We start from the raw sequence: 27,554 nt of genomic DNA, 5'->3' as shown, positions 1-27,554 counted from the left end.
GAGACAGAGAAAACATCAGCCATTGATGGAGAAGACACTTCAAAGTACTCCTAAACCATGCTACAATCATAGATGAGGATGCGTCTGAGGAAATTTCCCAACTCCCCATCAAAGATGATCTTGGACTCCCAACAAGTATGGACAGTCAAAGCCACCATTAAACACGTGAAGAATGGAAAAGCTGCAGGAGTGGACGGGATTGTCAAACTTGGAGGAGAAGAGATCACCCGTCATCTCCATCAGCTATTGCTGAAAATCTGGGACAGAGAATAAATTCCTGCCAATGTCAGGGATGCCGTCATGGCCGCCATTCTTAAGCAAGGAGACAAAGCGGACTGTAGGAACTACTGAGGAATCACTCTACTTTCCATCACTGGGAAGATCATCGCCCAAATCCTCGCTAGCTGCCTTCTCCCAGTCTCTGAAGAAATCCTTCTGGAAAGCCAGTGTGGCTCTTGACCAAACCATGGAAGAGCGGACATGATTTTCACTGCTTGGCAACTTCAAGGGAAATGCCAGGAGCAAATCAACCACTCTACATGGCCTTCAGCAATCTGACCAAGACTTTTGACTCAATCGGGAAGTGCTCTGGAATACCCTGTCTAAGGCTGGCTGTCCAGAGAAATCCATCAACATCTTCCAACTCCTCCATGACAAGGTGGCGGTGTCAGTCCTCACTGACAGAAATAAGACAGAAACCTTTGAGGCAAGACCAGAGTCAAGCAGAGATATGTCACCATCCCTACCCTTTTCTCCATCATCACCACCACCATCCTTCACCTTGTCAAGAGCTAGCTTCCCAGTGGAGTGAACATAGTCTACAGGATGGACGGAAATCTCTTCAACCTCAACCAGTTGAAATCCAAGACGAAAATGATGCTGACAGCACTCGTGGAACTTCAGTATGTGCATGACATCACCATCTCCAATCTCTCAGAAGAGAATCTCCAAGCCATGCTTGACACCTTCACAGAAACATACCGAAGAATCAGTTTAGCCTCAACCTCAGGAAGATTCAAGTCCTTTAGCAACTCGCCCTAGGGCGAGATACGGTCTCTCACTCCCTCAAGATCAACGGAGAAACCCTACCAAACGTGGAACATTTCCCATACTTGAGGAGCCTCCTTGCAACTAAAGTTGACATCAATATGGAGATCCAACACCATATCCAATCCGCAAACATCTCCAGTGGATGCTTAAGGATGAGAGTCTTTGATGACGGCAACATCTTTCCTGACACCAAGATCCTTGTGTACAAGGCGGTTCTCTTCCCAACTCTTCTCTACAGCTCAGAAACCTGATCTCCGTACAGACGCCACCTCAAGGCCCTGGAGAGGTACCATCAACGCTGTCTGACGGATTCTCTGCATCAGCTAGGAGGACAGGTTTACTAACATCGCTGTCCTTGAAGGAGCTAAGAGAACCAGCACCAAGGCAATGATCATCCAAAACCAACTCTGTTGGGCTGGCCATGTGCTTAGAATGTCAGAGACCCGACAATCAAAGCAAATCTTCTTTGCCTCGATCAAGGAAGGCCCTGAACAAGAGGAGGATGAAGGAAGCACTTCAAAGGCACCCTGAAGGCTTACCTCAAGGAATGCCACATAGACATCATCGTCTGGATGACACTAGCTCAGATGAGATCCACTTTATTGAAAGGACACAATTCTTCAAGCACATCTGACAGCAACAGGAGGCCCTGAAAAGGAGCCTGAGAAGAGGAGGTGGCTGAGGTGGTAGCTGAGGAGCAATCTAGAGTCCAAGGTCCAATCCCACCTCCCGGAAACACCTGCCAAGTGTGCAGTCAAAGATGTAGCTCTAAGGTCAGGCTCATTAGCCACACAAGGACGCACAGAAACAATGACAAGTAACATGGCAGAAATCCCCGATATAGACTCCCATCGTCCCATTATGGGGGGGAGATTTAACTGCCTACCGTCCCACGGACAGACAGATCCAGCTGCAAGTCGGGGCTGTTTAGCACAGGGCTAAATCGCTGGCTTTGAAAGCAGGCCAGCAGCACGGTTCGATTCCCGTAACAGCCTCCCCAAACAGGCGCTGGAATGTGGCGACTAGGGGCTTTTCACAGTAACTTCATTTGAAGCCTACTCGTGACAATAAGCGATTTTCATTCATTTTCAAATCGGTGAAACAGACCAGCATGGTGAGGGAACTAAACGCCTTTAAGGAGCAGACGACAGCCGACCACCAATGATTTCCACACAGGGACCCCTCCTCTTAGCTGAGTGGTGGCTCCCTCCCAGAGGAGCACAGCCAGCTACTGGCCCCCACATGATCGAGTGGACGTACTCCGGGCCATGGCCTGGCCCAGCCAGCTCTCAACAGTTTTTCCTTTTGTATAAGCCACTTCCTTCTGTATCTGTTTCAATCAACTTGTGACCTCAATTTTTGAACCTTGTATGACAGGCCCCGCGGGTCGAGGTGTTACACACTATGTGTAATAGTTAAAGCTACAGTGGTTGTAAAATTCTTGTAAATACATGTTTCTATGTTGATAAAAAAATTAGTCACCATCAGCTGATAGAAGGGGGAGGGAGTGGGACATGATGGGTATTATTATTGTTGGGGGTAGGTAATTTTTGTTTGTCTGGTGAGTTATAAGATAGGTTAGAGTTTTTAAAATTTATTTTTAAAAATGCATGTATTGTTGTGACAATGTACTATGTCGGAGTCATCTTCTAGGCTGTTTGATGTCTTTGACATTACCGGTTATAGGAGGACGCAATGGATTGGGTAATAAAGTGTCTAAATAATAGGAAATGAGGAGTTGTGGTGTAGTTATAGTTTAACAGCTCTCACTAATGGAGGCTGGCTGGGAGAGAGACACCACTCAGCTAAGAGGAGGGGTCCCTGTGTGGAAACCGTTGGTGGTCGGCCATCGTCTGCTCCTTAAAGGCGTTTAGTTCTTTAGGTTGATGTTAGTTCTTAGGCTGATGTCTTTGATACCAGTAAAAAATCTTTAGTAAAAATATTTTTTTTAAATAATAAATAAATGGCTGCCAGCCTCCATTAGTGAGAGCTGTTAAACTATAACTACACCACAACTCCTCATTTCCTATTATTTAGACACTTTATTACCCAATCCATTGCATCCTCCTATAACCGGTAAGTTCATAGTCAAGCATGAACTATCTTTTTTGAGTTTGGTATTTATTACCTTTTTAGTAGTCATGGAGGAGTCCGGAAAGGAGAGTCAAAAAACTGGTTTATTTACACTAGGGAAGTATTTACAAGTCCCAGTCCCAGTCCCAATCGGAACTAGTCTGCAGTCCTGCTCCTAGCTGGGCCTGCTTTTCTGGCAATGAATTAACGAGCCTCAGTGGGGGAGCTGATACTCCACAAGGTTCATGGGGAGATTAATTGGGTTGTGCCATTATAACATCCCCCCCCCCCCCTCGCAGAAGTCCGTAGTCCCTCTGAAGAAGGGAGTGCAGGAGGACGGCTGCTCATCTTTGCCGTGGCTGCACCTCCGGTGATTGCAGGGTTGGGGGGCATGTAGCGTGTCAGGGGAGCGCCATTTTAGCGAAGACCATCTGGGGGTATCGCAGGTGACTGATCTTTGACAAGGTCGCTGTCCAAAGCCTTGGAAATCTGGGTCTCAATTTTGGAATCGGAGTCCACCACCTTTCATATCTTGTTGTCAAGGCCCCCCGGGGAGAGTGGGGGGGGGGGGGGGGGGGGGGGGGGGGGCGACATCTCCAGCCCCCCATGTGCCAGGGCAGTGTGGCTAGAAGATGGTTGTTCTGGTCGGGTGTGCCCATTCACTGGCCCCCTTCACCTGAGATGATCGAGGTGCTTTCAAGCCGTCCGTTTGTGCATCTTCACTTGGTGTAAAACAGGTCCAGTCTGTTGTACCACTGTCCCTAGAAGCCAAAGGGCACTGTTCCCCAAGTTTCCGACATGCACTGCATCCGCTGGTTGGAAACTCCTTATCTGCATCCGCCTGCCATGGTCTTACGTCTGCTGCTCTTGACCATGTTGCACTCCCCCGCCAATATCGGGAACATGAGGCTGAGGTGGGTCCTGAGCCACCGGCCCACCAACAGTTCTGCCGGCGCATCACCGGTCATGCTAACTGCCTCTCCACATGATAGCGCTCACTCAACCACCCTGTTCGAGGAAGTGTGATACGGGGCCGTAGGGATGTGCCCCATTTAATTTGCCTTCCCAAAGCGTTAAAACTCATCACTGGTGAATGGGGTGCCAGTGTCAGTGACTAGCACCTCTGGGATGACATGGAGCTGAAGGAGAGCCATAGATTGACATGGGGAACGACATCCGATGGACTTCCAGCCACTTGAAATGGGCGTCTACCACATGTAAAAATGTTGTTCCTTGGAAAGCTCTAGCAAAATCGGCATGCAGGCACACCCAAGGCTGACCTGACCATGGATGCAACGGGCCAACTGGCAGTAGCTTCTGCTGTTACTGGCATGTGGTACATTGTTGGTCCAGTCATTCGATTGCACCATCTAGGTCTTGCCACCACATATAGCTCTTGGCCAGCATCTTCAATTTTGACACCTCTGGGTGTCCGTTGTGCAGAACCTAGAGAATGGCCTGTCTGCCCTGGCTTGGGACCACCACATGAGGCCCCCAAGGAGGATGCCGTCTTCCACACTGAGCTCTTGCAGTTTGGAAACAAAGGCCTGTAGTTATGTGGGCTGCTTCCCTTGCTGGCCCCCATGTAAGACAATCTGGCATACTTCGCTAATATTGAGTCTTTTGTATCCAGTTGCATATCTGGCGGTGATGACCGGTTAGGTGTCCATGAGTTAAGCTTCAAAACCGATTTGTTAGTCTGCAATGAGGATGGGGAAAGGGGGGGAACATGTCGGCAGCGGGAGCCTGCTCAGAACGTCAACATTTGCAATCTGTGATACTCGAATGCGTACACGTATGCTGCTAGCAACAGGGCCAATCGTTGTATCTAGTCAGGAACATACTGGTGGGAACGCCTTGTCCTCTTTAAAAAGCCCTAGCAATAGCTTGTTGTCCATTACAATGGTGAATCGATGCCCATACACATACTGGTGGAATTTCTTCACCGCAAATATGACAATCAGCCCTTCTTTTACGATGTGTGCATAATAGTCTCTGCAGTGGCCAAAGTTCTTGAAACATACGCTATCGGCCTTTCCCTTCCGGCAGCCACGAGGTGGGACAACACAGCACCGATTCCGTAAGCAAGCTGACTCACGTCACCAAAAGGGGCTCAGAGGGGTCATAATGTGTCAATAACCCTGCCGATGTTGGCTCCTGCTTCACCCTGGCGAAGGCTTCTGAGGCGCTTTTCACGCCCATTCTTAGTGGACCTTCAGCAATGCGTGTAGTGGGGCAAGGGTGGTCGCAAGGCAAGGAATACATTTCCCTCAGTATTTTACGAGACCTAAGAATGACAGCAGCTCCGTCATGTTTTCCAGAATGGGGCTTGCTTTATTGCTTTCATCTTCTCCTCAACCGGGTGTAGTCCGTCTCGATCCACACGATACCCCAAACTTCCTTGGTGTAGAAAGCACTTTCCCCTCTTGAGGTGGATGCCTGTCTTGGAAAACCACTGGGGAACTTCCTCCAATTTGCTTAAGTGCTCCCCTTCCATGGCTCCAGTGACCAGGACATCATCCAATGAACCACCACACACTCTAGTCCTCTCAGGTTGTTTGACATAATGTGGTGAAACATTGCTCAAGCCATGTACTCTCAGAGGCCCCTTTGAGTATTAATGGTCACATAATGCTTGAAATCGGCATTAATCTCCAGCTGGAGATAGGTGTGACTCATGTCAAGCTTGGAAAAGGAATGACCCCCAACCAGTTTCACGTATAAATCTTGTATCAATGGCATTGGGCACCTGTCCAAACAGGAGGCCTTGTTTACCTTCAATTTATAATCTCTGCACAGGTGTACGGTTTTGTCAGGTTTTAATACCAGGACTACTAATGCTGCTCAATCAGCAAACTGGCTGGATGATACCAAGGCCTTTCAATCGGCTGAGTTTGGCCTCGACTTTCACCAGCAGCGGCCCAATGAGGGCAGGCCCGGAAGTTCTTTGGCTGGGCCTCAGGGTCCACCTATGTCCTGGCCACAGCCCACTTAAGTTTGCTCAGGCCCTCCTGGAGGACGTCTGGGTACTTCTCCAAGACTTTGTAAAGTCCTCCGGTGCCCACCCTGAAGAGCTGTTGCCAGTCCAGCCGGAATCATTATAGCAAGTCACTGCCCAGCAGACTCAGTCCAGGATCCTTTACTATTATTAACAGCAGCCGAATAGATTCTTCCCATAAATAACCAGGGTAATCGTCATATCTACTATGGCAAGGGGTTCCCCTGTATAGGCTGCTAGCCTTGCCTCGCTGTCCGCAAATCCAACTGTTGAACTCCAGGCCTGATTTTCTCGAAGCCCTCCACCCTATCTTTAATGAATGGTTGTTCACATGGGCAATAATCTTGAAGGGACAATTTGTATGCAGCAATGCAATGCTGCCATCAGATTTCTCGAGGCGCATAGAGCATCATAGCTCTGGGGTGGCGTCTCCCTCGGGTCAGGCGGCAGTTTTGCTGGCTCACCTGTGGTTTTCTAGCCCTGTGGTTTTGTCGGTCACAAATACTGCACCACCTTGGATCACCCTCCATCGATTCTGGAGGAGGTGTCCCGTCTGGCTGTAGTGGCCCTTGGCCAAGGGTCCGGACGGTGTTCAAGCCAGGGGTGGGATTTCAGGGGTTCCAGACCTAACGGGCGGTGTCTGCTGGAATGGGGGGGCATCCTATGCTGTGTATCTCTATCCCTAACCTTCCCTGGAGTTCCTGGACTCCCTTCTCTGTGCTCTCCCATGAGAGGGAGATCTCAATGGCCTTTTTCACATCCAGCAACGGCTCAGCCAGCAATTTCCACTGGGTCGCCATATTATTTACTCTGCATGCAAGGTCTTCCCAGGTAGGTACGGCTCGTAATCGCAAAACTCTACCAGATTACACAATCGGGCCAAAAACTCCCCTGGATCCTCTTGGCAGTATTAAATCGGTACCTCTGTGTGCTAACAGACGGCTTGGGGTCGTAGTGATGTTTGAGTGCCACTGGCGCTTTAAACATCTTGGATTCTGAGACCACATTGTATGTTAGGCTCCTTATGATGCTGGGCGAGATCCAGACATCCATACTGAATTGAGCCATTAGGTTTATTTAAATATGTTGCCGCCTGATTCTCCCGATGCCTGGGAACTAACGCCCAGGCCTGGGAGACCTCACCACGGGCTATTTAGCACTGGTCCACACAAACATGGACCAGGCGTAATGGCACCTGGGGGAATGGGTCTCCATTGGAGACACCTAGGTGGACAGGTCAGGGTGGAACCCTGGCTCTCACTCTGGTACCTGGGCACCTTGACAGTGCCAGACTGGCACCATGGCACTATCCCACCAGGCTGGCAAAGGAACTGCCACAAGGGCCGGGGGCTGAGGGGTCCAAACTCATGAAACTGGGGTTAGAAGCAGGATATGAAGGGTTAGAAGGGTGAAGGGTGGGGTGCAGAAAGAGGGGGTCAAAAGGGAGCATGGGGAGGCCTCTAAAGAGGGGTCCTCAGCAACTCCATAATGGAGTGTCCTCACTTGGTGGGATTTGGGGTAATGCCCATGCGTGCGGGGGTGACATTGTCCCTGGATGCCAGATGAGGGGGACCTTCAAGCTCACTTAAGAGATCGGATCACCATAGGAACATAGGAACCAGGAGCAGAAGTAGCCAATTCAGCCCTTTGAGCCTGCTCTGCCCTTCAATCAGATCATTGCTAATCTCTTACTGGCCACAAAGCCACCTCCCTACCTGTTCCCCATATCCCTTCAACCCATTTTTTAATCAGAAATATATTTATCTCCCTATGAAACCATTTAATGATTCGGTGTCCACCGCACTATGGGGCAGCGAGTTCCACAAATTCACCACCCTCTGCGAGAAGTAATTCCTCCTCATCTCAGTTTTAAATCTACCGCATCTCAATCTATGACATCTTGGTTCTAGATTGCCCCACAAGGGGGAACATTTGGTCTACATTTATTTTACCAATCCCTTTTAGTGTTTTATATACCTCAATCATATCCCCTTCTGAACTCCAGCGAGTATAAACCCAAACTGTTCAATCTCACCTCATACGTCAACTCCTTTATCTCCGGAATCAATCTGATGAACCTCCTCTGAACTGCTTCTAACTCCACCACATCCTTCCTCAAATAAGGAGACCAAAACTTGACACAGTACTCCTGATGTGGTCTCATCAACACCCTATATAATTGCAACAATACTTCTCTGCTTTTATACTTTTGCAATAAACGTTCATTTTCTATTTGCCTTTCTTATTACATTTTGTACCTGCGTAGAGACTTTCTGTGATTCACAAACAGACACCCAGATCCCTTTGCCCAGACGCATTTTGAATCTGCCTTCCATTTAAATAATAATTTGTCTGACTATTTTTTCGGCCAAAATAGATTACCTCACACTTATCCCTACAGTGCAGAAGGAGGCCATTCAGCCCATCAATTCTTCACCGACCTTCTGAAAGAGCATCTTACCTGGACCCACTCCCCGCCTTATCCCCAAAACCTCACCTAACCTGCACATCTTTGGACATTGAGGGACAATTTAGTGTGGCCAATCCATCTAACCTGTTCATCTTTGGACATCATTTTCGGAAAGAAATTCACTTCATCAATAAAGCTGCTGCCTAACCTGTATCCAAATTCTCTCCACCTCAATCAATTCAACATTTAGTGATTGTAGACAATGTCCTTTCAAAATGGCCCAATCTCTGAGCAGCCAGTCTCGCCGGCAGGTTCAGCTCCCCTATAATGAAAATATTTTTAAGTATGGGCCAGACCAGGGAGAAACTCCCCAAGGCCCAGGAAAATGATTTAAGTGTGGGTAAATAACGGTGTGGATCACACAGAAAAAGCCTGGGAGAAACACCCTGCCAAACTCGCACAAAATGACACTTGGAAATGTTTCTGTTAAGTTCCATCCGAAGTTTCAGACAAAATTATTCAACACTACTACACTGCCTCCAAAACCACTCAATTTTGCCATCTTTTGGTGATCCGTGTTACTACAGAACTGAATTATTAAAGGGATGTGTGTGTAACCTTTACTTCACAATTAGTTGTAACTTTTTTGATCTTTTGGCATTTTTGACATTTATTTTCTAATTATCACGCAACACCACAGTGCTTCTGTAGTTGTTGTTTCATAGATCTGAAGAACTCTGTCATTATCTGACAATGATGCACAGCCAACAGAGTATTTATGCTGTTACAGAATTGCAACTTGATTCCCCTTTGGATCAACATAAAAGATAACTCAGTAGCCTCGAAATCCAAATCGGCAGTGCTTAAAAGAGATGAAAACCTTTTTGATTTCATTTTTTTGAGCCAACTCATCCATACAAGACCTTGTTACATTATTCAACTGAATCAAGGTTGGGGGGATATTGAAAATGATTTTAACAATCATGACCAAACATCAGGCAAAGAGATAGTACGATATGTCAGGGCACGAAAGAGTATTAAGCTATCAGGATTTCCACACTTACTGGGTGTCTATTCTGGCAATACCGCTCTGGGAGTATAGCACATGGAGGCTCCTTCTAAGCAACTTCTAGTGACTAGTTCAGTTACATCGGTAAGAGTAGGTTTCTCATCTTTTTATTAGACAGCATAGCTTTGCAAGTTTGAGAGCGAAAAAGTGAGAAAAATAGAGGATGTTTTTAATCAAATGAAAAATCATGTTTTAAGAAGGTTATTTTATGGGGATAGGGTGGGAGAGTGCGCTTAGGTAGGGTGCTCTTTCAGAGGGTTGGTGCAGACTCGATGGGCTGAATGGCCTCCTTCTGCACTGATGGTTACAAAACACAGGTTCATACCTAAATACATTATTTAAAATTGGTATTGCAAAAGTGCACCAGCTTTTTAAAATGAAATGATAGTTCCACTAACACCTGCACCTATGAGGATATCAAGTTGACTGGACCTATATTCCCAAGAATTTAGAATATTGAGAGCTGATCAAAAATAAATTTCTTAAGGGTTTGATAGGGTAGATGCTAAGAGCATGTTCCCCTTGGTTGCAGGAACCTACAATGAGTCACAGACTCAGAATAAGGAATCAACCATTAGGACTGAGATGAGGAGAAATTTCAACACTGGCGTTATCTGACGCAGCCAGTTCTATGCTCCAGCAACCAGTTGAAAATTAACTCCATTAATTTTCCATGTAAAGTTATCATCTAGAGGAAAAGGCAGCCCATTATTTTATAAGACATTTACAATTACCAAGTTTTAACAATTTCAGTGAATCCCTTTTTAAAAATAATTCAAGACTGTAGTAGCAGCTTTACAAGCTGTGTAAAATTCTTTTCAGAAATTCAAGAGGTTCTCATAATGAATTATATAAAGAGCCATTTCTCATTATTGATTAGATAATTTGCGGCACTAAAACTGATTGTCACGTTTTTTTCTTGTTCAAAGAATTAATTTTAGATGAGCTTTTTAATCTGCAAATTGCGCCATCAATGGGCTCCAATTCTGGGGTATTTCTAAATTATGTAACGTTTTAATCTTACTTTGAAGAGGAACGAATAGATTTTTTTCCGAATCCTACAAATTTGGTTTCAGGTATCAGCAAGCACTCGTTATTTCCTTTTGCAGACTCCCATCAATTTAGAAATGTTTTAGTTTACTGAATTTAAATTTTGTAGAATTGACAAAATTGTATTTTTGAAGCCAAGGAAATGACCGTTGGTTAAGTGATTTTGTAGGAGCAGCACGGTGGCACAGTGTTAGCATTGCTGCCTCACGGCGCGAAAGTCCCAAGTTCGATCCCGGCTCTGGGTCACTATCTGTGTGGAGTTTGCACATTCTCCCCGTGTTTGCGTGGGTTTCATCCGCACAACCCAACGATGTGCAGGTTAGGTGGATTGGCCACGCTAAATTTCCCCTGAATTGCAAAAAAATGAATTGGGTACACTAAATTTACTTTTAAAAAAAGGTGAAGTGATTTGTGCTTCATTTTTAAATACATTTCGGATATGCACTTCTCTGCAATGTAAGAGATTTATGCTAACAGCCCTGCAACCCTTTAAAGATTACAGTTTCTGAAATAAACAGAGAAATTCAATGTTCCTGCGCTCCTTGCATTGATCTGGGCTCAAAGCTTGTGCTCCCAATGGAGTGAATGTGCCCCAGTAGCAATGCTTATTATTAAATATTTGCTGGCACTACATATGATTTTTCAACCACTTTCAATGAGGCTGGAAAACTATGCACAGTTTGCAGTAGAATTTTAGATATGCTTTGCCAGCAACTACGGCCTCCCACAAGGAACACAAATACAGTAAATAACCCCTTTAGTGTTCATGGAATAGTGAACCAAAGGTTGGTATGGTGAGGAAGTCCATGATAAAACAATGATGCCTTTTCTCATACTCAATTTCTACATGTATTCACACTTGCTGTTTTTTCCCCAATTAAACTTGTCCTCACAAACTTGCCCTTACGTAGCATTATGTGACTGAGGTGACAGGGACATAACCAGCAACCAAGCCTTTGTCTATTTGCTCTTGATCAGACCATTAGGCAATAGATGTGATGGATTAACTGTACGATTCAGTCACCGATAACCTCATCCCATTTGTTTTACATGATTCCCTAGATGTGAGCATTGCTGTCAAAGCCAGCATTTATTGCCCATCCTTGAAGTGCCCTTGAAAAAAGGTGCCTCATGTCAAGCTGTCTACCACGTTTTATAAGAAATTGTGTTAAACTTGTAATCCTCCGTCGCACTACTGTTAGTCACTGCACAATGATATGTGTTGTCACATTATCATAATGTACTCATAAATACATGTCTTTGCACTGTCCACTGAACTAAAAATAAAGTGATTATTACAAAATGTTCTGGTAGTTTCAAGTCATGAAGCCATTGTCATTTGTAATTATTGTTACAAAATTAGAATTTAGCCCATTACTGTATATTTTCTCTTCCCTCCTCCACACTTCTGAAGTGCTTACTCTAATGCCCCATCAGTTCATTGGCGGATTGGAACAGCGACAATAGGCTATTTGGCTATTCAATCAGGGGGCATCAATACAGCTGGATTTGTCCTGCCCTCACCTGATAGCCACAACAATTCCAGAAAAAGTCACTGGATAACATTCAGGAAAGAGCACCCTGGATGGTTTTTCACTCCCTAGCTGGGAATATACATTGGAGCTGCCAACATGGGACCATGCACAACCCAGGAATTGAATCCAGGGTGTTCTAGATGCAAGGCAGAGTGTCAAATGCCAAATTGTGCATTTACCAATCAAGCTATCGGGATAGGATGTATTTGTAAATGTAAAATCTGAAACATTGGGTGGCATTTTCTGATCGCACCTGTCTGGAAATTCCAGCCTGAAGTCAGTGGACCTTAAAATGGTCTGCCAAATTTTCCATCCCGCCCGTGATGGTTCCACAGGTGAGCGGGACCAGAACATTTACCCCATTGAGTGTGCAACGTTTATTAAATTGGTTGGCTTTGTAGTTTTTCTACTTAACGTGCATTGCATATAAATTGGCATGTAAAGCAGAAACATCAAAATTGTTCTTCTTTTAAACATGCTAACAATTGCTTACTTATTATTTTACCTGTTAATAGGTTTGTAACAACAATAAAAACTGCCACTGTAACCATGACTGGGCCTCTCCATATTGTGACAAACCTGGTTTAGGGGGAAGTGTAGACAGTGGACCCTTGAGGCTTGAAGGTGAGGAATTACTGTATGCTTTTAAAATAGCAATGTATTACATTCACATGCACACAAACGGTATTAGCTTCTTCCACACATGTATGTCAGCATTTTTTGAGTGTATATGTAATAAAACATGGCAGCATTCTCCCCTACCCGGCGTGATGGAGGGTCCCGGAGTAGGGGAGTGGCGCCAACCACTCAGGGGTTGCGCCTCCCCAAAGGTGGGGAATTCTTCCCACCTTTGGGGGCCAGCCCCGCGCCGGAGCGGTTGCCACCAGAAGACCGGCGCCCCCGGCAGCAGGGCTGGCCGAAAGGCTTTCGCCAGTCCGCGCATGCGCCGGCAGTGACGTCACTGCCGGCGCATGCGCGATGTGGGGTTCTCTTCCGCTTCCGCCATGGCGGAGGCCGTGGCGGACGCGGAAGAAACTAGTGCAGCCAGGGCACTGGCCCGGACTCTGAGGGGGGGGCCCCGATCGTGGGCCAGGCCACCGTGGGGGCACCCCCCCGGGGTTCGATCGCCCCCTTGCCCCCCCCCAGGACCCCGGGGGCCTGCTCGCGCCGCTAATCCCGCCATTCCAGAGGTGGTTTAAACCTCGGCGGCGGGAGAGGCCTCCCAGCGGCGGGACTTCGGCCCATCCGGGCCGGAGAATCGTCGCAGGGGCCTCTCCGATCGGAGTGGCGAGATTCCTGCCCCCGCCACTTCCCGGGTGGCGGAGAATCTCTGCCACGGCGGGGGCGGGATTTTAGGCGGCCCCACGCGATTCACAGACCCTGCTGGGGGTCGGAGAATTTCGCCCCATCATGATTTGGAAACTAGTCAATGTAGTGTAAATAATACATCATGTTAGAAATAAAATCCTGTTTCCTATATAAGAGCGTGCAGACAGAATCAAAATGTTAACACTCCCCATATGGGGCACTGTATGCTGCAATGCAATATAAAACAAACTCTTTTCGCTTCAGTTACCTTTAACATGAGCTCTCGGAATAAAAAATAGTCTGTTAGTAAAGTACAAGGCTGTACTCCAAATGGGCCAGAATTTTCCAGTCATCGGGATTCACTTTTCCAGCCAGCAGCGCATCCCCATCCATGCATTTCCCGCCGGTATGGGGTGGTTTCAATGGGAAATCCCATTGACGAGCGTGGGATGTTGGAATCCCGCAGCCAGCGAATTGTCGCAGCTAGAGAAATACGCGGCTGGGGACTGGAGAATCCCGTCATAGTCTCTGCACATTTCCTTGGTGGGGATAAGTCGTTGATCAGCCCCTGTAACTTTGTCAGAAAGCCCATTTATGTGAATGCTCCAGTTACAGCAGCCAATTGGGGTAACTCCTGGAAGAAAAACTTTAGAAACCTGTGGAATAAATAACTAGATCCATTTGTTGTTTAAACTTTTATACAGTTTGACAGAAATTATTTTAACGGCAACGGTGCTGTCAAAACTGAATCTGTATTTGTGCATTTTGTTTCAGAAAGCAACAGCCTGTTTGTGGGCATACTAGTTACCATCTTGAGTCTCATCACCGCTGGGCTGATAATGTGTTTCAAACGGAAGACATTGCTCCAACTTCTCTTCTCACATAAAATGACCACAGTTGAAAAATTAAGGTAAGGACTTTCTAACAATAAATATTGATTAACATTCTGGGAGTTGCCATTGGCCATAATCCGAACTGGACTAACCATATAAATACTGTGGCTATAAAAACAGGTCCAAGGCTGGGAAGCCCGTGGTGCGTATTCACCTCCCCAAAGCCTGTCCACCATCTAAAAGGCGCAAATCAAGAGTGCGGTGGAATAATCTCCGCTTGCCTGGATGAGTGCAGCTCCAACAACACTCAAAAGGTTTGACACCATCCAGGACAAAGCAGCCCACTTGATTGGCATTCCATCCACAAAAATCCACTCCCAACACCTCCCCCGCCTCCATCCCCACCCATCCTCCAACACCACACCTTGGCTGCAGTGTGTACCATTTACAAGATGCACTGTAGGCTCTCACCAACTTTCCTGAGGCAGCAGCTTACAAGCCCATAACTGCTTCCTTCTAGAGGGACAAGGACAGCAGATGCATGGAAACAGACTATCTGGAAATTCCCCTCCAAGTCACACACCAACCTGACTTGGAAATATAGTGCCGTTCCTTCACTGTCATTGGGTAAAACTCTAAGCACACTGTGGGTGTACCTACACCACATGGGCTGCAGCAGTTCAAGAAGGCTGCTCACCATCGCCTTCTCATGGACATTTAGGGCTGGGCAAGAAATGTAATCTTTGTAATGAGGACTTTGAGGATGCTTATTTTTTACTTTGCTGATGAGAATGGATTGTTAGAGCCTATAGGAGGAGGGAGGAGCTGGATACACTACTCACCTAATTACTGATAATGGATTGCATTGGATTTATTGTCACGTGTACCGAGGTCAGTGGAAAGTATTGTTCTGCATGCAGTCCAAAAAGATCGTTCCATACATGAAAAAGCATAGGACAAGCAATAAATACACAATGTAAATACATAGACACAGGCATCGGGTGAAGCATATGGAGTGTAGTACTACTCAGTAGAGAAGATGCATGGAGAGATCAATCCAGTCCATAAGAGGGTCATTTAGGAGTCTGGTAACAGCGGGAAAGAAGCTATTTTTGAACCTGTTAGTGCGTGTTCTCAGATTTTTGTACTTCCTAACCGATGGACGAAGTTGGAAAAGAGAATAATCCAGGTGGGAGGGGTCTTTGATTATGCTGCCCATGCTGGCTGCTTTCCTAAGGCAGCAGGAGGTGTAGGCAGAATCAATGGATGGGAGGCGGGTTTGAGTGATAGGCTGGGCTGTGTTCACGACTCTGCAGTTTATTAATGTCTTGGGATGAACAGTTGCCATACCAGGCTGCGATTCAGCTGGATAGGATTGTTTCTATGGTGCATCTGTAAAAATTGGTAAGAGTCAATTGGGCATGCCGAATTTCCTTAGTTTCCTGAGGAAGTATAGGTGCTGTTCTTTGTCGTAGCATTGACGTGTGTGGACCAGGACAGATAGTTGGTGATGTGCACATCTAGGAATTTGAAGCTGTCAAACATCTCCACCTCAGCACCAAATCACTACAAGTTTTCTTGTCCTCGTCCCTTCCCTACATTACTGCAACCAGTTTCAATTTGCATTGCATTGCTCTGCTCACTTGCTTTATCTTTATGTTTTATCTTGCCTACTCCCAAGCCCTGGTCTCTAATGCCCAAAGTGAATCTTGTCCTTTTTTCTGCCACTATCATCCCACGTATTGGCCTGCACACTGTTAAGCCATTATTACCACTATTTAAACAAAACTTTTGCAATAGAATGAAAGCAAAATACTACATGTGCTGGAAATCCGAAATTAAAACAGAAAACATTGGATAAAGTCAGCAGACCTGGAATCAACTGTGGAGAGAGAAACGGAGTTAACATTGGAGTCTGTATGACCCTTCTACTGAACTTTTCCAATAGTGTTGGTATCAATGATAGAAAGTACAACTCATTCAATTGCTCATTACAATGAGATTTAATTTATGACAATATTAATTATGGGGCACAAAGCCTGAAAGAATTTATTTATGGTTAAAAATGGGTGTCAACATTTTAATGTCAATGACAAAAGCAATCGAAGGTCACAATATGGGCGGAATTTACCGGCTGTTCACGCCAGCGGGATCCGCCAGTCCCACCGATGTTGGATCCCTGCCTCGGGTTTCCCGGTGATGAGGGGTGTATTCAACAGGAAATCCTACTGACAACAGCGGGACCAGAGATCCAGACATTATTGAGATCAAAACTATTTAAAAAATCAGAGTGAAGATAGTTGCCTTTCTCTATCATGTGAATATTTTCATGCATATTGTCTGGGCTATGAAATCATCCAAAATGGTGAGGTCCAAATTTTCATTTGGCTGCAGAAGCAGTACCACAGGTGGCCAGCATGCCAATCTCCTGCCACAGTTCTATCCCCAAGCAGATTTAATGGAGGCATAATTGGGGGATGAGGGTGGATGGCTATCTGGCCACAGGCAGCAAGCAGACGAAACTCCCGGAGACAACCACTTGATTGACCCTCTCCTCCCCACCGCCGAGCCATTGACTCTGACTAATTCCCAAAGATAGAAGACAAAGGCCCCACCTCCAATAGGCCTGGGCCCAGTGACCATCCAAGTCAGCGACCAACCCCAGCCCTAATGCAAGACAAAGAAAAGCCCTTCGCCCCCGTCAGAACCCTACCCATCCCCCCATCCCATTCTGCCCCTCCTCCCATTAACCTAAAAACAGCTTACCAGGAAAAAAAACCCCTCCCCACCCACCACCAAACAAACAAGTTAGGCTCATTGAATCTTATCTAAACAGGTCCAACAAGCCACAGCCCATACCCTCCCACCTCACTCCGTTTCACTAACCGACGCTCCCCAGCCCGTCCAAGCTGCAGAAGGGTAGCCAAAACCCAACACCATTACAATACTTCAACTCCCCACGAGGGTCAAATATTCCCCATACTGTTACCCTGACCACTACCTGCCGGCAATGCTATCTCCTTCAGTCCCAGACATACACCAGGTAGCTACAACACATTTCAAGCCAACACCACCTAATCATCCCCATTAAAGTCCCAATCAAATACATTTAATCGAGTCAAGTCCATTTAATCAAGTCAAATCCATTTAATCAAGTCCAAGTCCATGCTCCTTGACAAAAGCCTCCGCCTGCTCTGACGAATTTTAAAAAATAATCTTTTGACCGAAAATCACTCTCAGCCTCGCTGAGTATCCACCTGACTCCATTCCTGAACTGCACTGACTTTGCCTTCTTAAAAGCCGCAGACCACTTTGCCAACTCTGCTCCGAAATCCCGATATATCCGGATGATGCTTCCAACCCACCTTGAGTCCCGATTCAGTTTGGAGCATTGCAGAACCCGGTCCTTCTCCTGGAATCTGTGCAATACAATAACCACGGCTCATTCGCCCAAGGCTTCTGCCAGAGTACTCAGTACCCGATCCAACTCTGGAGGGGACATTCACCACCCCCCAAAAAAAGTTGGTGAACATCTGCAAAAGTTACTCAGTGGGCGTCGGTACCTCCATCCACTCCAGCAACCCTACGATTCTAAGGTTCCGTCTCCTCGACCTGTTCTCCCAGTCATCCATCTTTGCCCTCAGAGTCTTGTTCCTCTCCTCCACCACCTGCATCTCAGCTTCCAACGAGGTGCTTTGATCCCCATGCCGTGACAAGGCCGCCTCCACACCCTTCAGCATCTCTCCATGCTCCTTCACAGCCTCTGAGGTCTTTCCAGCTTCTCCCGAATCGGACCAAGTACCTCCTCAATTGACCGCTGAAAGGTTTCCATCATCGGCCTGCCTTGCTCATCAAAATGCTTTGCAAATTATTTATCAAACTCCTGCCCTATCATCACAGTCAGTTTCCACCGTGATATGAGCAGCCATACCCGAGACCGGGTCTGCCGCCTTCCATCCTGCTGAGCTTCAGGGGGCTTTCTGGCTCCGTCGAAGGATTACACCCTGTAATCTTCTTGCCAGGAATCTTCTTCACAGATTTTAACATATTTGCTGTGTGCTCCCATTTAAGAGATTTTACTTCACTCACCGCCCAGTAGATGGTTTTAGTAGTCCATCTGGCCCCATGGTTACCAGAGAGAATGGCACTGCTGTAGAGTCAGAAAATGCTTCCCTGGACCCTAAATATTAGGCCTTTCAGAAGAAAGAAGGTTTTTAATCAAGAATTAGCTCTGGATTTGAAGCCAGGTACATAATGTGAGGAGACCGAGCCCCAATTCTCTGCACAACCTTGTTTCACATCCTTCATTTTCATCTCAAACAAATGATTGGAATATCATTTCAAAACTTTCTCTGCTTACAAATATTAGTGAACCATTTGCCCAGTCTTTAAAAATACAAATGCAAGGAGTGGAGGGGAGTAGGAAAAGAAAAGTGGTTTATTTCTAAGCTTGTGAGTTTGACAACAATAAGTTAAGTTTAACTCCCCAGTGGCTTGAGGATATTAGACTGCACAACATTGTAAAGGGGCAGACAAATCAGAAAGTGATCCCAGTCTGCCCTCCGTTAACCGATCTTACAGCCAGCTAGCTGCGGAAATGTAAATTGGTCTTGGTTTTCCCAGAGTAAATAGGAAGAAACTTGTCCAAGGATTCCTACGCTGACTGTCAACAGTGACCCCTCCTGGAATATTCATCTATAGAGATGTCAGATAAGGATGGGTCTAAACTTGCTTGTGATGCTGTCTATGGTCAAATAGTTTAACAACTAAACCAGTCACAGATAGGAAAATATAAAAATCCCTTGGAAAGAATGTCACAGGGTTGTTGGTGTGTACAAAATAGTCCCATACCTATTGGGGTAAAAATTAGTAGTTTGGAGGAAGAATGGTTTGGAATAAATTACAACTGGCAAAGATTTGACCACATGAAAATTGTCCTGAGATGTTTATTAATCATCCCTGATTTCATATACTTGATCGTACTGGAATGTATGAAATCTGTACCAGTTAACTCGTCTAAGATCTTTCCTTTTTCAACTTGTAGGACTGTAGGTCCGACTAGATCTTCAACAAGCCAATCCAGCACGACCTACACAACTCCCATCAAAAGACAAGGCAACATTTACAAGGTATGTCATCAGAAATAAATTATTGGGAGAAGCATTTGATTAGGCCGACGAGTGGGTGCAGGGACTGTAATGTGTGATTAACCCACAGAAACTTTGTGCTGCTTGGTTATCTCCGGGATTGTAGTGTGCAACATCAGTGACCTCACACAAATGATATGGGTCAATGAATTAATTGCCAAATGCCACATCTTACCAATTGCACCACGAACCTCAGATATTTCTCAATGGACCACAGCACTCAACCATCAGCAGCCTCCAACAATCAGGACTCATGATTTCAGTTACCCACAACCTGCTGTCTAGCCGCCCAGCGATGCCTGAGGATGAGGGCCCAGAGAAAGAGCAGACCTCTGAGGAGGTATCACGTGATCCAACACTTGCAGTCAGCAGTTCAGACACTGGCCCTGCAAGTACCTGAGAGGGAAGTAAAGAGCTGAGATCTCCACATGGTGAGTTACTGAGCTGCAGTCAGACCAGGGCAAAAGGATAGTTCCACTTCCCTGAAGGGTGGGGTCATAAACATGGTCTGTTGTAGAGGATTCAAATCCAAACTTAGATGTGACTGATGCTTATAATGCTTAATGCTGAGTCCACAAAACATCAGCCATGATCTCATTGATGGCCTACTCCTGCTCCTAGTTCTTATGTTCTTATGTTAATGCTTAATGTATTGGCAGAGCAGTCACAGAGCCTGTTGTCACTATAAGGTGCATGGAGGAGTCAAGCTCCAACTAGACACAAGGTCTGCACAGAGCTGGGAGCCCATCTCTTCCAGCAGGGAAATGGTGGCCAGTTCTACGAGAATACCTGTGGACCCGATCATGATGCAGCATCTGCTGGCTGATGTCTCAGCATCCATTGCAGGACAGGCAGAAACCACCCAATGTGTCAGCGCTGAGGACAAAGCCCAGACTGATGTGATGAGATTTCTGCTGGTTGCATTGCAAACCTAGCATGGTCAGTGCAGGATCAGACTGCTGCCTTAGTGGCTGCACATACCAGTTTGCAAAGGGACATACAGGCTCACACAGCAGCCCAACAATTTATCCTCCAGCAATTACTACCATATGCAGCTTCCCCCTTTGAGAACGCAATTTATCTAAATGGGAACAAAGTCCCACAGCAAGCGTATTTAGCCGTTTGTTTCCCAGTGCTCGCAGCACCGAGCAACACAAAGCTATTGAACTGCACTTGGGTTAGATAGGGACCTCAACTGAGGCCGCACATAGCCCCATTTTGTGCACTGAGGAGCTCCGGTCGATGGAACTTCTCAGAGTAGCAAGAGATCAGGAAGCCATTTTTAAAATCCTGTCTCTGGAGCACCCGACACGATCCCAGACCCCAACCTCCCTCCCCCCAAGCCCCAAATCACTATGAAGGGGTCCACAGGCCCTCACCCAACACCCACGCAGGGTACCCCCAGCCCAATCGCTGACATGTGAAAAATGCCAGCCTGGCCCCTTGGCCGTGCCAACTTGGTGTACATTGGCAGTGCCATCTGGATGCCTTGGCAGTGCCAGGCTGGCACCCTGCCCAAGGACATGCACCTGGGGGCCTCCGTTCCAACTGGTCCTCATTTGTGGAGCCTAGAACTGATCAATACTCAGCAAGATCTCTGAGGCGAAGACGATAGATCCCAAGACCTCGGATGCCTCGGGAAACTGCATATCAAAGTGAGACTAGCTGTCTCACTCTAGTATGCATATTTGCCAAACGCAACGTATCATGAGATTGTGTTAGATCTCACGAGGCATTGCGAGCTGGGTAGATCCCGGGAACGGGGTCCCCTGGCTTCTTTTCGCCACATTACGCCAAGCTGCTTTTCAGGCACTGCGTGCCCGTTCGATCGCGCCCTGAAAGTGCGCAACCTTCCACCAACCACAGGTATCATTCCTGGCTGAGGTTCAGGTTGGAGAAGTACTTTCTGAGGAATATAGGTGGGTAAAGCCTCCTGTTGAGGCCCTTCCTCCTTTGCACTCTGCTAACAGCTTCTTTTCTCCGCTGCCTCAGCCCCCTTCCCCAGTCACACTGCAGCCCAAGATGAACTGTACCCACCAAAACTGGAAGCAAGTGATTCACCCAGAGGCCTTTTAAAAGCTGGCAAGACTTTGTCATTGCTCTAACTCTTCTCTTCTCCATTTTTCTCATTGCAATACTGCACCTCACCTGCAGCAAATTACACACAGGCATGAAGATAACCCACTGAACAGATGGGAAATCGTTCAACCTAGCCACCTTTAATGCAAAACCAAAAGCAAAATTCTCCCTAAAAATTACTACGTATCATTTTTGGTGGGAATCGTGGGCAACATCCCCAACCCTCAAACCTGGAGGGACAACCTGCCCCATCACTAAATGTCCACGTCACCAACCACCCACCTCACCACTCAGGCATGAGGGTGACCTGGCCACACCCCCATCCATCCTCATCAGCATCGGGGTATCGCACCCCCTCCCAAGTGAACATACCCTGTTCTGGGATCGCTGAGGGCCACTCACCTTTCCAGTAACCCCCTCTTTCAGCCTATTCCCTGTGTGCCCACTGCAGGCCCCCCTTCATCCCCCTATACTTCATACCCCCTTCACCCTCTTCTCTTCATACCCACCCTTCACCCCTTTCCCTCCTTCATGCCCCCACCCTTCATACACCCCTTCAGGCCTCCCCTTTATGCATCCCCTTCATGTATCCCCTCACCTGACCTTTCATGGGCATGACCCCTCTTCGGCCCAACTCCTTGGCAATACCCCGGGACCCAGGCACATGGGCAGTGCCATAGTCCAGTTTGGCACTGCCCTGCTCTGTCCCCGATCACCCAGGGGTTCCAATGACCTCTGAGCCACCATCCCCCCACGTGGGCACCATGGCAAGCTTCTGTTTTTGGAAAGCAGTACTGATTGGGGCCGGCCTCACATTGTGTCGGTGGGGCTGGTGAATCCCAGGAGCCAGGAGACTCCGGGCTCGAATGGGCTGCGCATATTTAAAAGTTGTTTTCAGACTCATTTAATTACACTGATCTGGATCACGCCTAGAAAAGGTGTGATCCAGATCACGTCGGGCACAGTGGGGCAGGAGCAATGCGATCCTTTCACTGCTAGGCGCGAAACCCACTTTTGTGCTCTCTCGCTATTCACCAGGGATAGCAGGGATATTTAAGTACTATATATATATATTATATAAATGTAAAACTGTATGTAGAGAAACAGTGCCGGGCACAATACGAATGGGAAATAATGCCCCAAATCTACTCCAACCTCAGTCATATACCTTCAGTACGTAGATGATGCTTGTGTGCGTACTCACTCAGAAACTAGCAGGTCATTGTTGACTTCTTCTCCAATCCATGCGAGAAAATGAGCTTTTCACTAAACAGCTAAAAATTAAGATTAGCTTTCAACCACCTCCCACAGCACAACACCTTCCTATGTTGATTATGACCAACAGTGAGATTGTGAAAAATGCAGACTAATTACCATATCTGAAGAGCTTCTTCTCGATGAATGTAGACAGAGGTAACCAAAGCCATCCTCACCTCCAATGTGACAACTCAGCCTTCAGTCGCATGAGGAACAGGCTATTTGAGGACCAGGATCTCAAACATTAGACTTAGATCATAGTTTTCCAAACAGCAGTGACCCCTGACCTTTTAAACATGGACTCCCTGCAGCAGGCACATTCAAGCACTGGAGAAGTACCAGCAGCGATACCTTCGCAAGATCCTCCAAATACAGTAGAAAGACAGGTGATCCAACAGTAACATCTTCGCCCAGGTCATCATGGCCAACATCATGGTGTTAATAACCCCAAAACTAATTCCACTGGATGGAACAAGTAGTTCCTGATTCACAAAGCAACTGCTCTCCTCAGAACCCGGCCATTGCAGGAGATGTTCAGGAGGGCAGCAGAAACACAAATGGATGTCATCAGATTATCGCTGAAGAGATCAAACAAATCCACTGACTCATGGTTATCCTTGGCTTGTGATCAACTGAAATGGAGAAGGTTTATTCAGGAAAGCACATGAGTCCCACGGGCAGATCAATTGAGGTGCCCCCCAGGGTCTCGTGAGGGTTATCACAGCAATAAAACACTTTGAGATATCCTGTGGTCTTTTTTCTTTCTCTATTAATAATTTACTCAACAGCCAACTAATAATTCCTTGTGAAAAGTTTCATATGCTGCGATATTAATAAGGTCTCAGGAACAGTATTGCACGATGACTAACTAACAAGTCTCCTGCAAAAGTTTACCACAGTTGTTTTGTTGTTTATTTATTTCAGCAGGCTGACAATATAAAGTCATCCGGCTCATTTCCAGCTCCTAATGAGAGAGATCAAACTGTGCGAGGGCCACCCCGCTATCAACCAGTTCACATCAGCAATCCACTGCCGAATTCAGTCGGAAGAGCAAATTTGCACTTTTCCCTGACACCGCAGCGGGTTCTGCCACCACTGAACCACAGCATGGAATCTAATTCAGGAGTACCTATCAGACCATTGCCAGCCAAACCCTCCTTCAGAAATCCACAGGTATGCACATGTTTAATATGCTGCAGGGATCTCAAATGGCAGCACATGCTGAAACATTCAAGAGAAATCTAAGATTTGATAAGGGTTGCCTGTCAGGTGTTTCTGAAACCTCTTGACCATTTGCCCAGTAATTTGTGACAATTCAGACTATTAATATATATGCAGACTAAGAAAGATTGAGATTTTAAAATTATCTTTAATATTCTAGGTGCTCACTATTTAATTCTCCAGCAAAAGTTATTAATCTTTCACTTGTGAAAGCAAAGCCAATTCTTGGCCTTCATTAAGTATCTATTTACTGTGAGACAAGTTGTTATTTCTATATTTACCATATAAGCTCACTAATATAACCACTAGGTTGCCAGTGTAGAGGTGATTGGTCCATTCTCTGTCATGTAGACCGTTGCATGATGCATAATTTTATGAATGCTCTATCATCAGTAACAGACTGACACAATGGGTGCGATTTAACAAAGAAAAAAAATCAAGAATCCCGTTTTGAACGTGAATAGCGGGGTATTTCTCAGTGCCAAGAAGGACCCCGCTATCAAACAGGACTTTGGGTTTTTTGGGGGGGTCTCTACAGGAACACACTGCCGAGGCCGCACTTACCTCATTTCCTGCACTGACGGGCTCAGCGCGTCAGTACGGGAAGAGTTCGGGGTGGCATTTTAAATGTCACCCTGATCTTGTGACCTCCTACCCCCTCCACGCCAATGCCCTAATTACCGATTAGGGGATCCTAGAGCACCCCAACCCCCCCCCCCCCCCCACCCCACCTCAAAAGGGCAGGGTAGCCCCTGCGCCCGATCCCTGTCAAGGGCAACCAGGCAGCTGGGCACATTCGTATTGCCAGCCTGGCACCCTGGCAGCTGCGGGTGTGCGGGTAGCATCAGGCATGCCAGGGTAAAAAGAAAGAAAAACAGATATTTATGAAGAAAAGAAATGGTTAACATTTCCTTACTTTACCCATGAAACGGTAACCTATTTTTTCTCTTTGGTCAGATTCTGATAGACCTGTTAATAATATTTATTTATATTACGGTTAATGTGATTAGAAAATAACATTGTGTTTTATTCTATTACGTGTGGGGGAGGAAGGAAGGAAATGGTTTGTGGTCTTTTATGTGCAATTACTTTTTTTTTTCTTTATCGGAACATGCTAAATCTCTTCCTATTAAACCAAAGTCGTAAAAGGTTATTATTTAGTATAATGAATGCAGCAATTATTGTTATTAAGTATGTTGGCACTTCGTAAATGAACAGCAAACAGAACATTTTACAGATTACAAGTAAATTACACTCCCAATTATAGTCATTAGTCAGCAGAAGACCCATTATTATCCTCGATTTGTATTAGTGGCAGCTCACTACATCTGATTCCAAGAGCATAATATATATGGAACTGTCACCATTTGGCAAACAAAATAACTCCACGGCAGAAAGTCACATTTATAATTTAAAACATAAAAAAGCACTAACTCTCTACAATACTGCAGCTAATAAAGTTCCGTCGGGGCATTTAAAGTGAGACGAATATTGCTCTATTAATTAAATGTAAGTATTTTCACATAAAATAATGTAAATGCACCACAAACTCTCTATAGCCACTGATTCCAATCTCTTGCTGGTCTCTGTCTTGGATTGAACCTGATTGTTCGCAATCTCAGTCTTCTATTTGACCCTAAACGGACTCTTACCCCACATCCTTTCCATCACAATGACCACCCACTTGCACCTCCATAAATACCACCTTGTCTTCGCTCTTGCTTCAACCCATCTGCTGCTGAAATCCTCCTGGATGCCTTTGTTACCTCCAGAGTTGTTTATTCCATTACTATGCTGGCCATCCTCGCACTTTCTAACTACATAAACTTGAGCTCATCCAAAATTCTAATTCACTCCAGGTCCACCTCACCCACCATCCAGTGTTTGTTTTGGCTCCAGTTAAGACTGTGTAGATTTTAAAATTCTTAACTTCATTTTCAAATCCCCCTCCACCCATGGCCTTGTCCCTACCTATTTTGGAACCCCCTCCAACACCTCGTACCTCCCTTTGTCTTCCTTTGCCCTCACTTCCAAAGTAGCAAGGAATTCCAGGACTTCTGAATGTGTACATTTATGAACAATGCAGGAGTTTATTTGTTTTCTCCCTGGTTATCCTGATCTACTCAAACCTTAAGCAACCAGCACTATTTTGTTTATGTTGATTGCAGGGTCCTTTGATGCGCAGTCCTCCACAGAAACCACTGCCGGCGAATCCCATAAACCGGCCATCTCAACTGAATGCTCCCTCCGTGCAGCGCCCTGAGATCCAGATTAAGCCTGTCAGGTGAGTTACTTAGGCACTTCAGCTTTTACTTGACTGCGAGTGAAGTAAACTCATGAAAAACCAGCCACGCTGATTTACATTTGGTAACGGAGGGCAAAAATATCCTGTATGCTTCTCTTTTTTTCAATTTAGAGTGCCCAATTCACTTTTTCCAATTAAGGGGCAATTTAGCGTGGCCAATCCGCCTACTCTGCACATCTTTTGGGTGTGGGGGAGAATGTGAAAACTCCACACGGCCAGTGACCCAGAGCTGGGATCGAACCTGGGACCTCAGCGCCATGAGGCAGCAGTGCTAGCCACTGCACCACCGTGCTGCCCTTCCTGTATGCTTCTTTACCATTTGAACAAGCATTGTAGGCTAGAAGATGTAGGAGCAGAAGTAGGCGATTCGGCCTATCAAGTCTGCTCCCGGTACAGATTTGTTGCACATGCAGAGAACCAAGACAGTACTCATGAGCTTGTGTATTGCATTTCAATCCTCAAATGCTTCCACATCTACATCGTAACATCTATGGCATACGTGAAGTATGGTGGAATAGACTCACACTGGAATCCAGAATTGAATATTTGACAAAAGTCAATGGTGGTAGTTATCCCCCCAGACATTGTTGAGATTCTGGTATACAAGTGTACAATTTGTGGATCAAGTTGCCTTTTTGGGAGGATCTCTATCTGTTTTGAGTGTTTTTTTTCACTTGTTTCTGTCTATGTGTGGCATTCACTCGATGTTAATATTGTTAGGTTTCGAAAAAAGCTTTTCTCTCTCTGCCCTCCCATCTTAGATCTCCAGCTACCTCAAATTATTCTCCAGTCAAGAGGCTTATAATCATCTGCCAGTACTGCTTTTGAGCTTCCTGCTGGGAGGTTCATTAAAGTTGACTTTCCTGTCAATTTGTGCATTACTCCCTGTGAGGAATCATGTAGGCTCTGGATGACATCAACCTGACACAGCCAAAATTAAGAATTTGTATTGCAGGCATAAACTTGTGCCTTTTTGCTGCATGGTACAGCAGATTGGAACAACGACCTGCTTCTCTGTAAAAGGTCATTTTTAATTAAAGTTCAATACCCATGCATCTCAATGATGAATTAGGAACATTTATTGAAGATCTGGATTGATTAAGTCTTAATGGGCATTATAGTTCAACAGAAACAAAAGACAAAGTAATTGGATGCACAAGCAGAAAACAAGAATTAATTGAGGTGTCACAGAAACATCTTTTTTCTGATATCAGTTACC

At 46.0% G+C, this 27,554-nt stretch overlaps 1 protein-coding gene across 1 annotated transcript in view; it reads left to right on the top strand.

Annotated features, from left to right (window-relative positions):
* LOC119950873 (disintegrin and metalloproteinase domain-containing protein 12) overlaps nucleotides 1–26,318 on the top strand; it is a 451,211-nt gene extending 424,893 nt beyond the window's left edge. Inside the window, 5 exon segments of the mRNA XM_038773759.1 lie at nucleotides 12,701–12,809; nucleotides 14,268–14,403; nucleotides 19,371–19,455; nucleotides 23,734–23,982; nucleotides 26,199–26,318. Of these exon segments, the coding sequence (XP_038629687.1) occupies nucleotides 12,701–12,809; nucleotides 14,268–14,403; nucleotides 19,371–19,455; nucleotides 23,734–23,982; nucleotides 26,199–26,318 (699 nt within the window).
* The last annotated feature ends 1,236 nt before the right edge of the window (nucleotides 26,319–27,554 follow it).

The sequence above is a fragment of the Scyliorhinus canicula genome, chromosome 16 (genome assembly GCF_902713615.1).
Source record: "Scyliorhinus canicula chromosome 16, sScyCan1.1, whole genome shotgun sequence".
Taxonomy (NCBI): Eukaryota; Metazoa; Chordata; class Chondrichthyes; order Carcharhiniformes; family Scyliorhinidae; genus Scyliorhinus; species Scyliorhinus canicula.
Note: the sequence above shows the minus strand (reverse complement) of the source record. Positions and strands in the feature narration are given on the sequence as shown.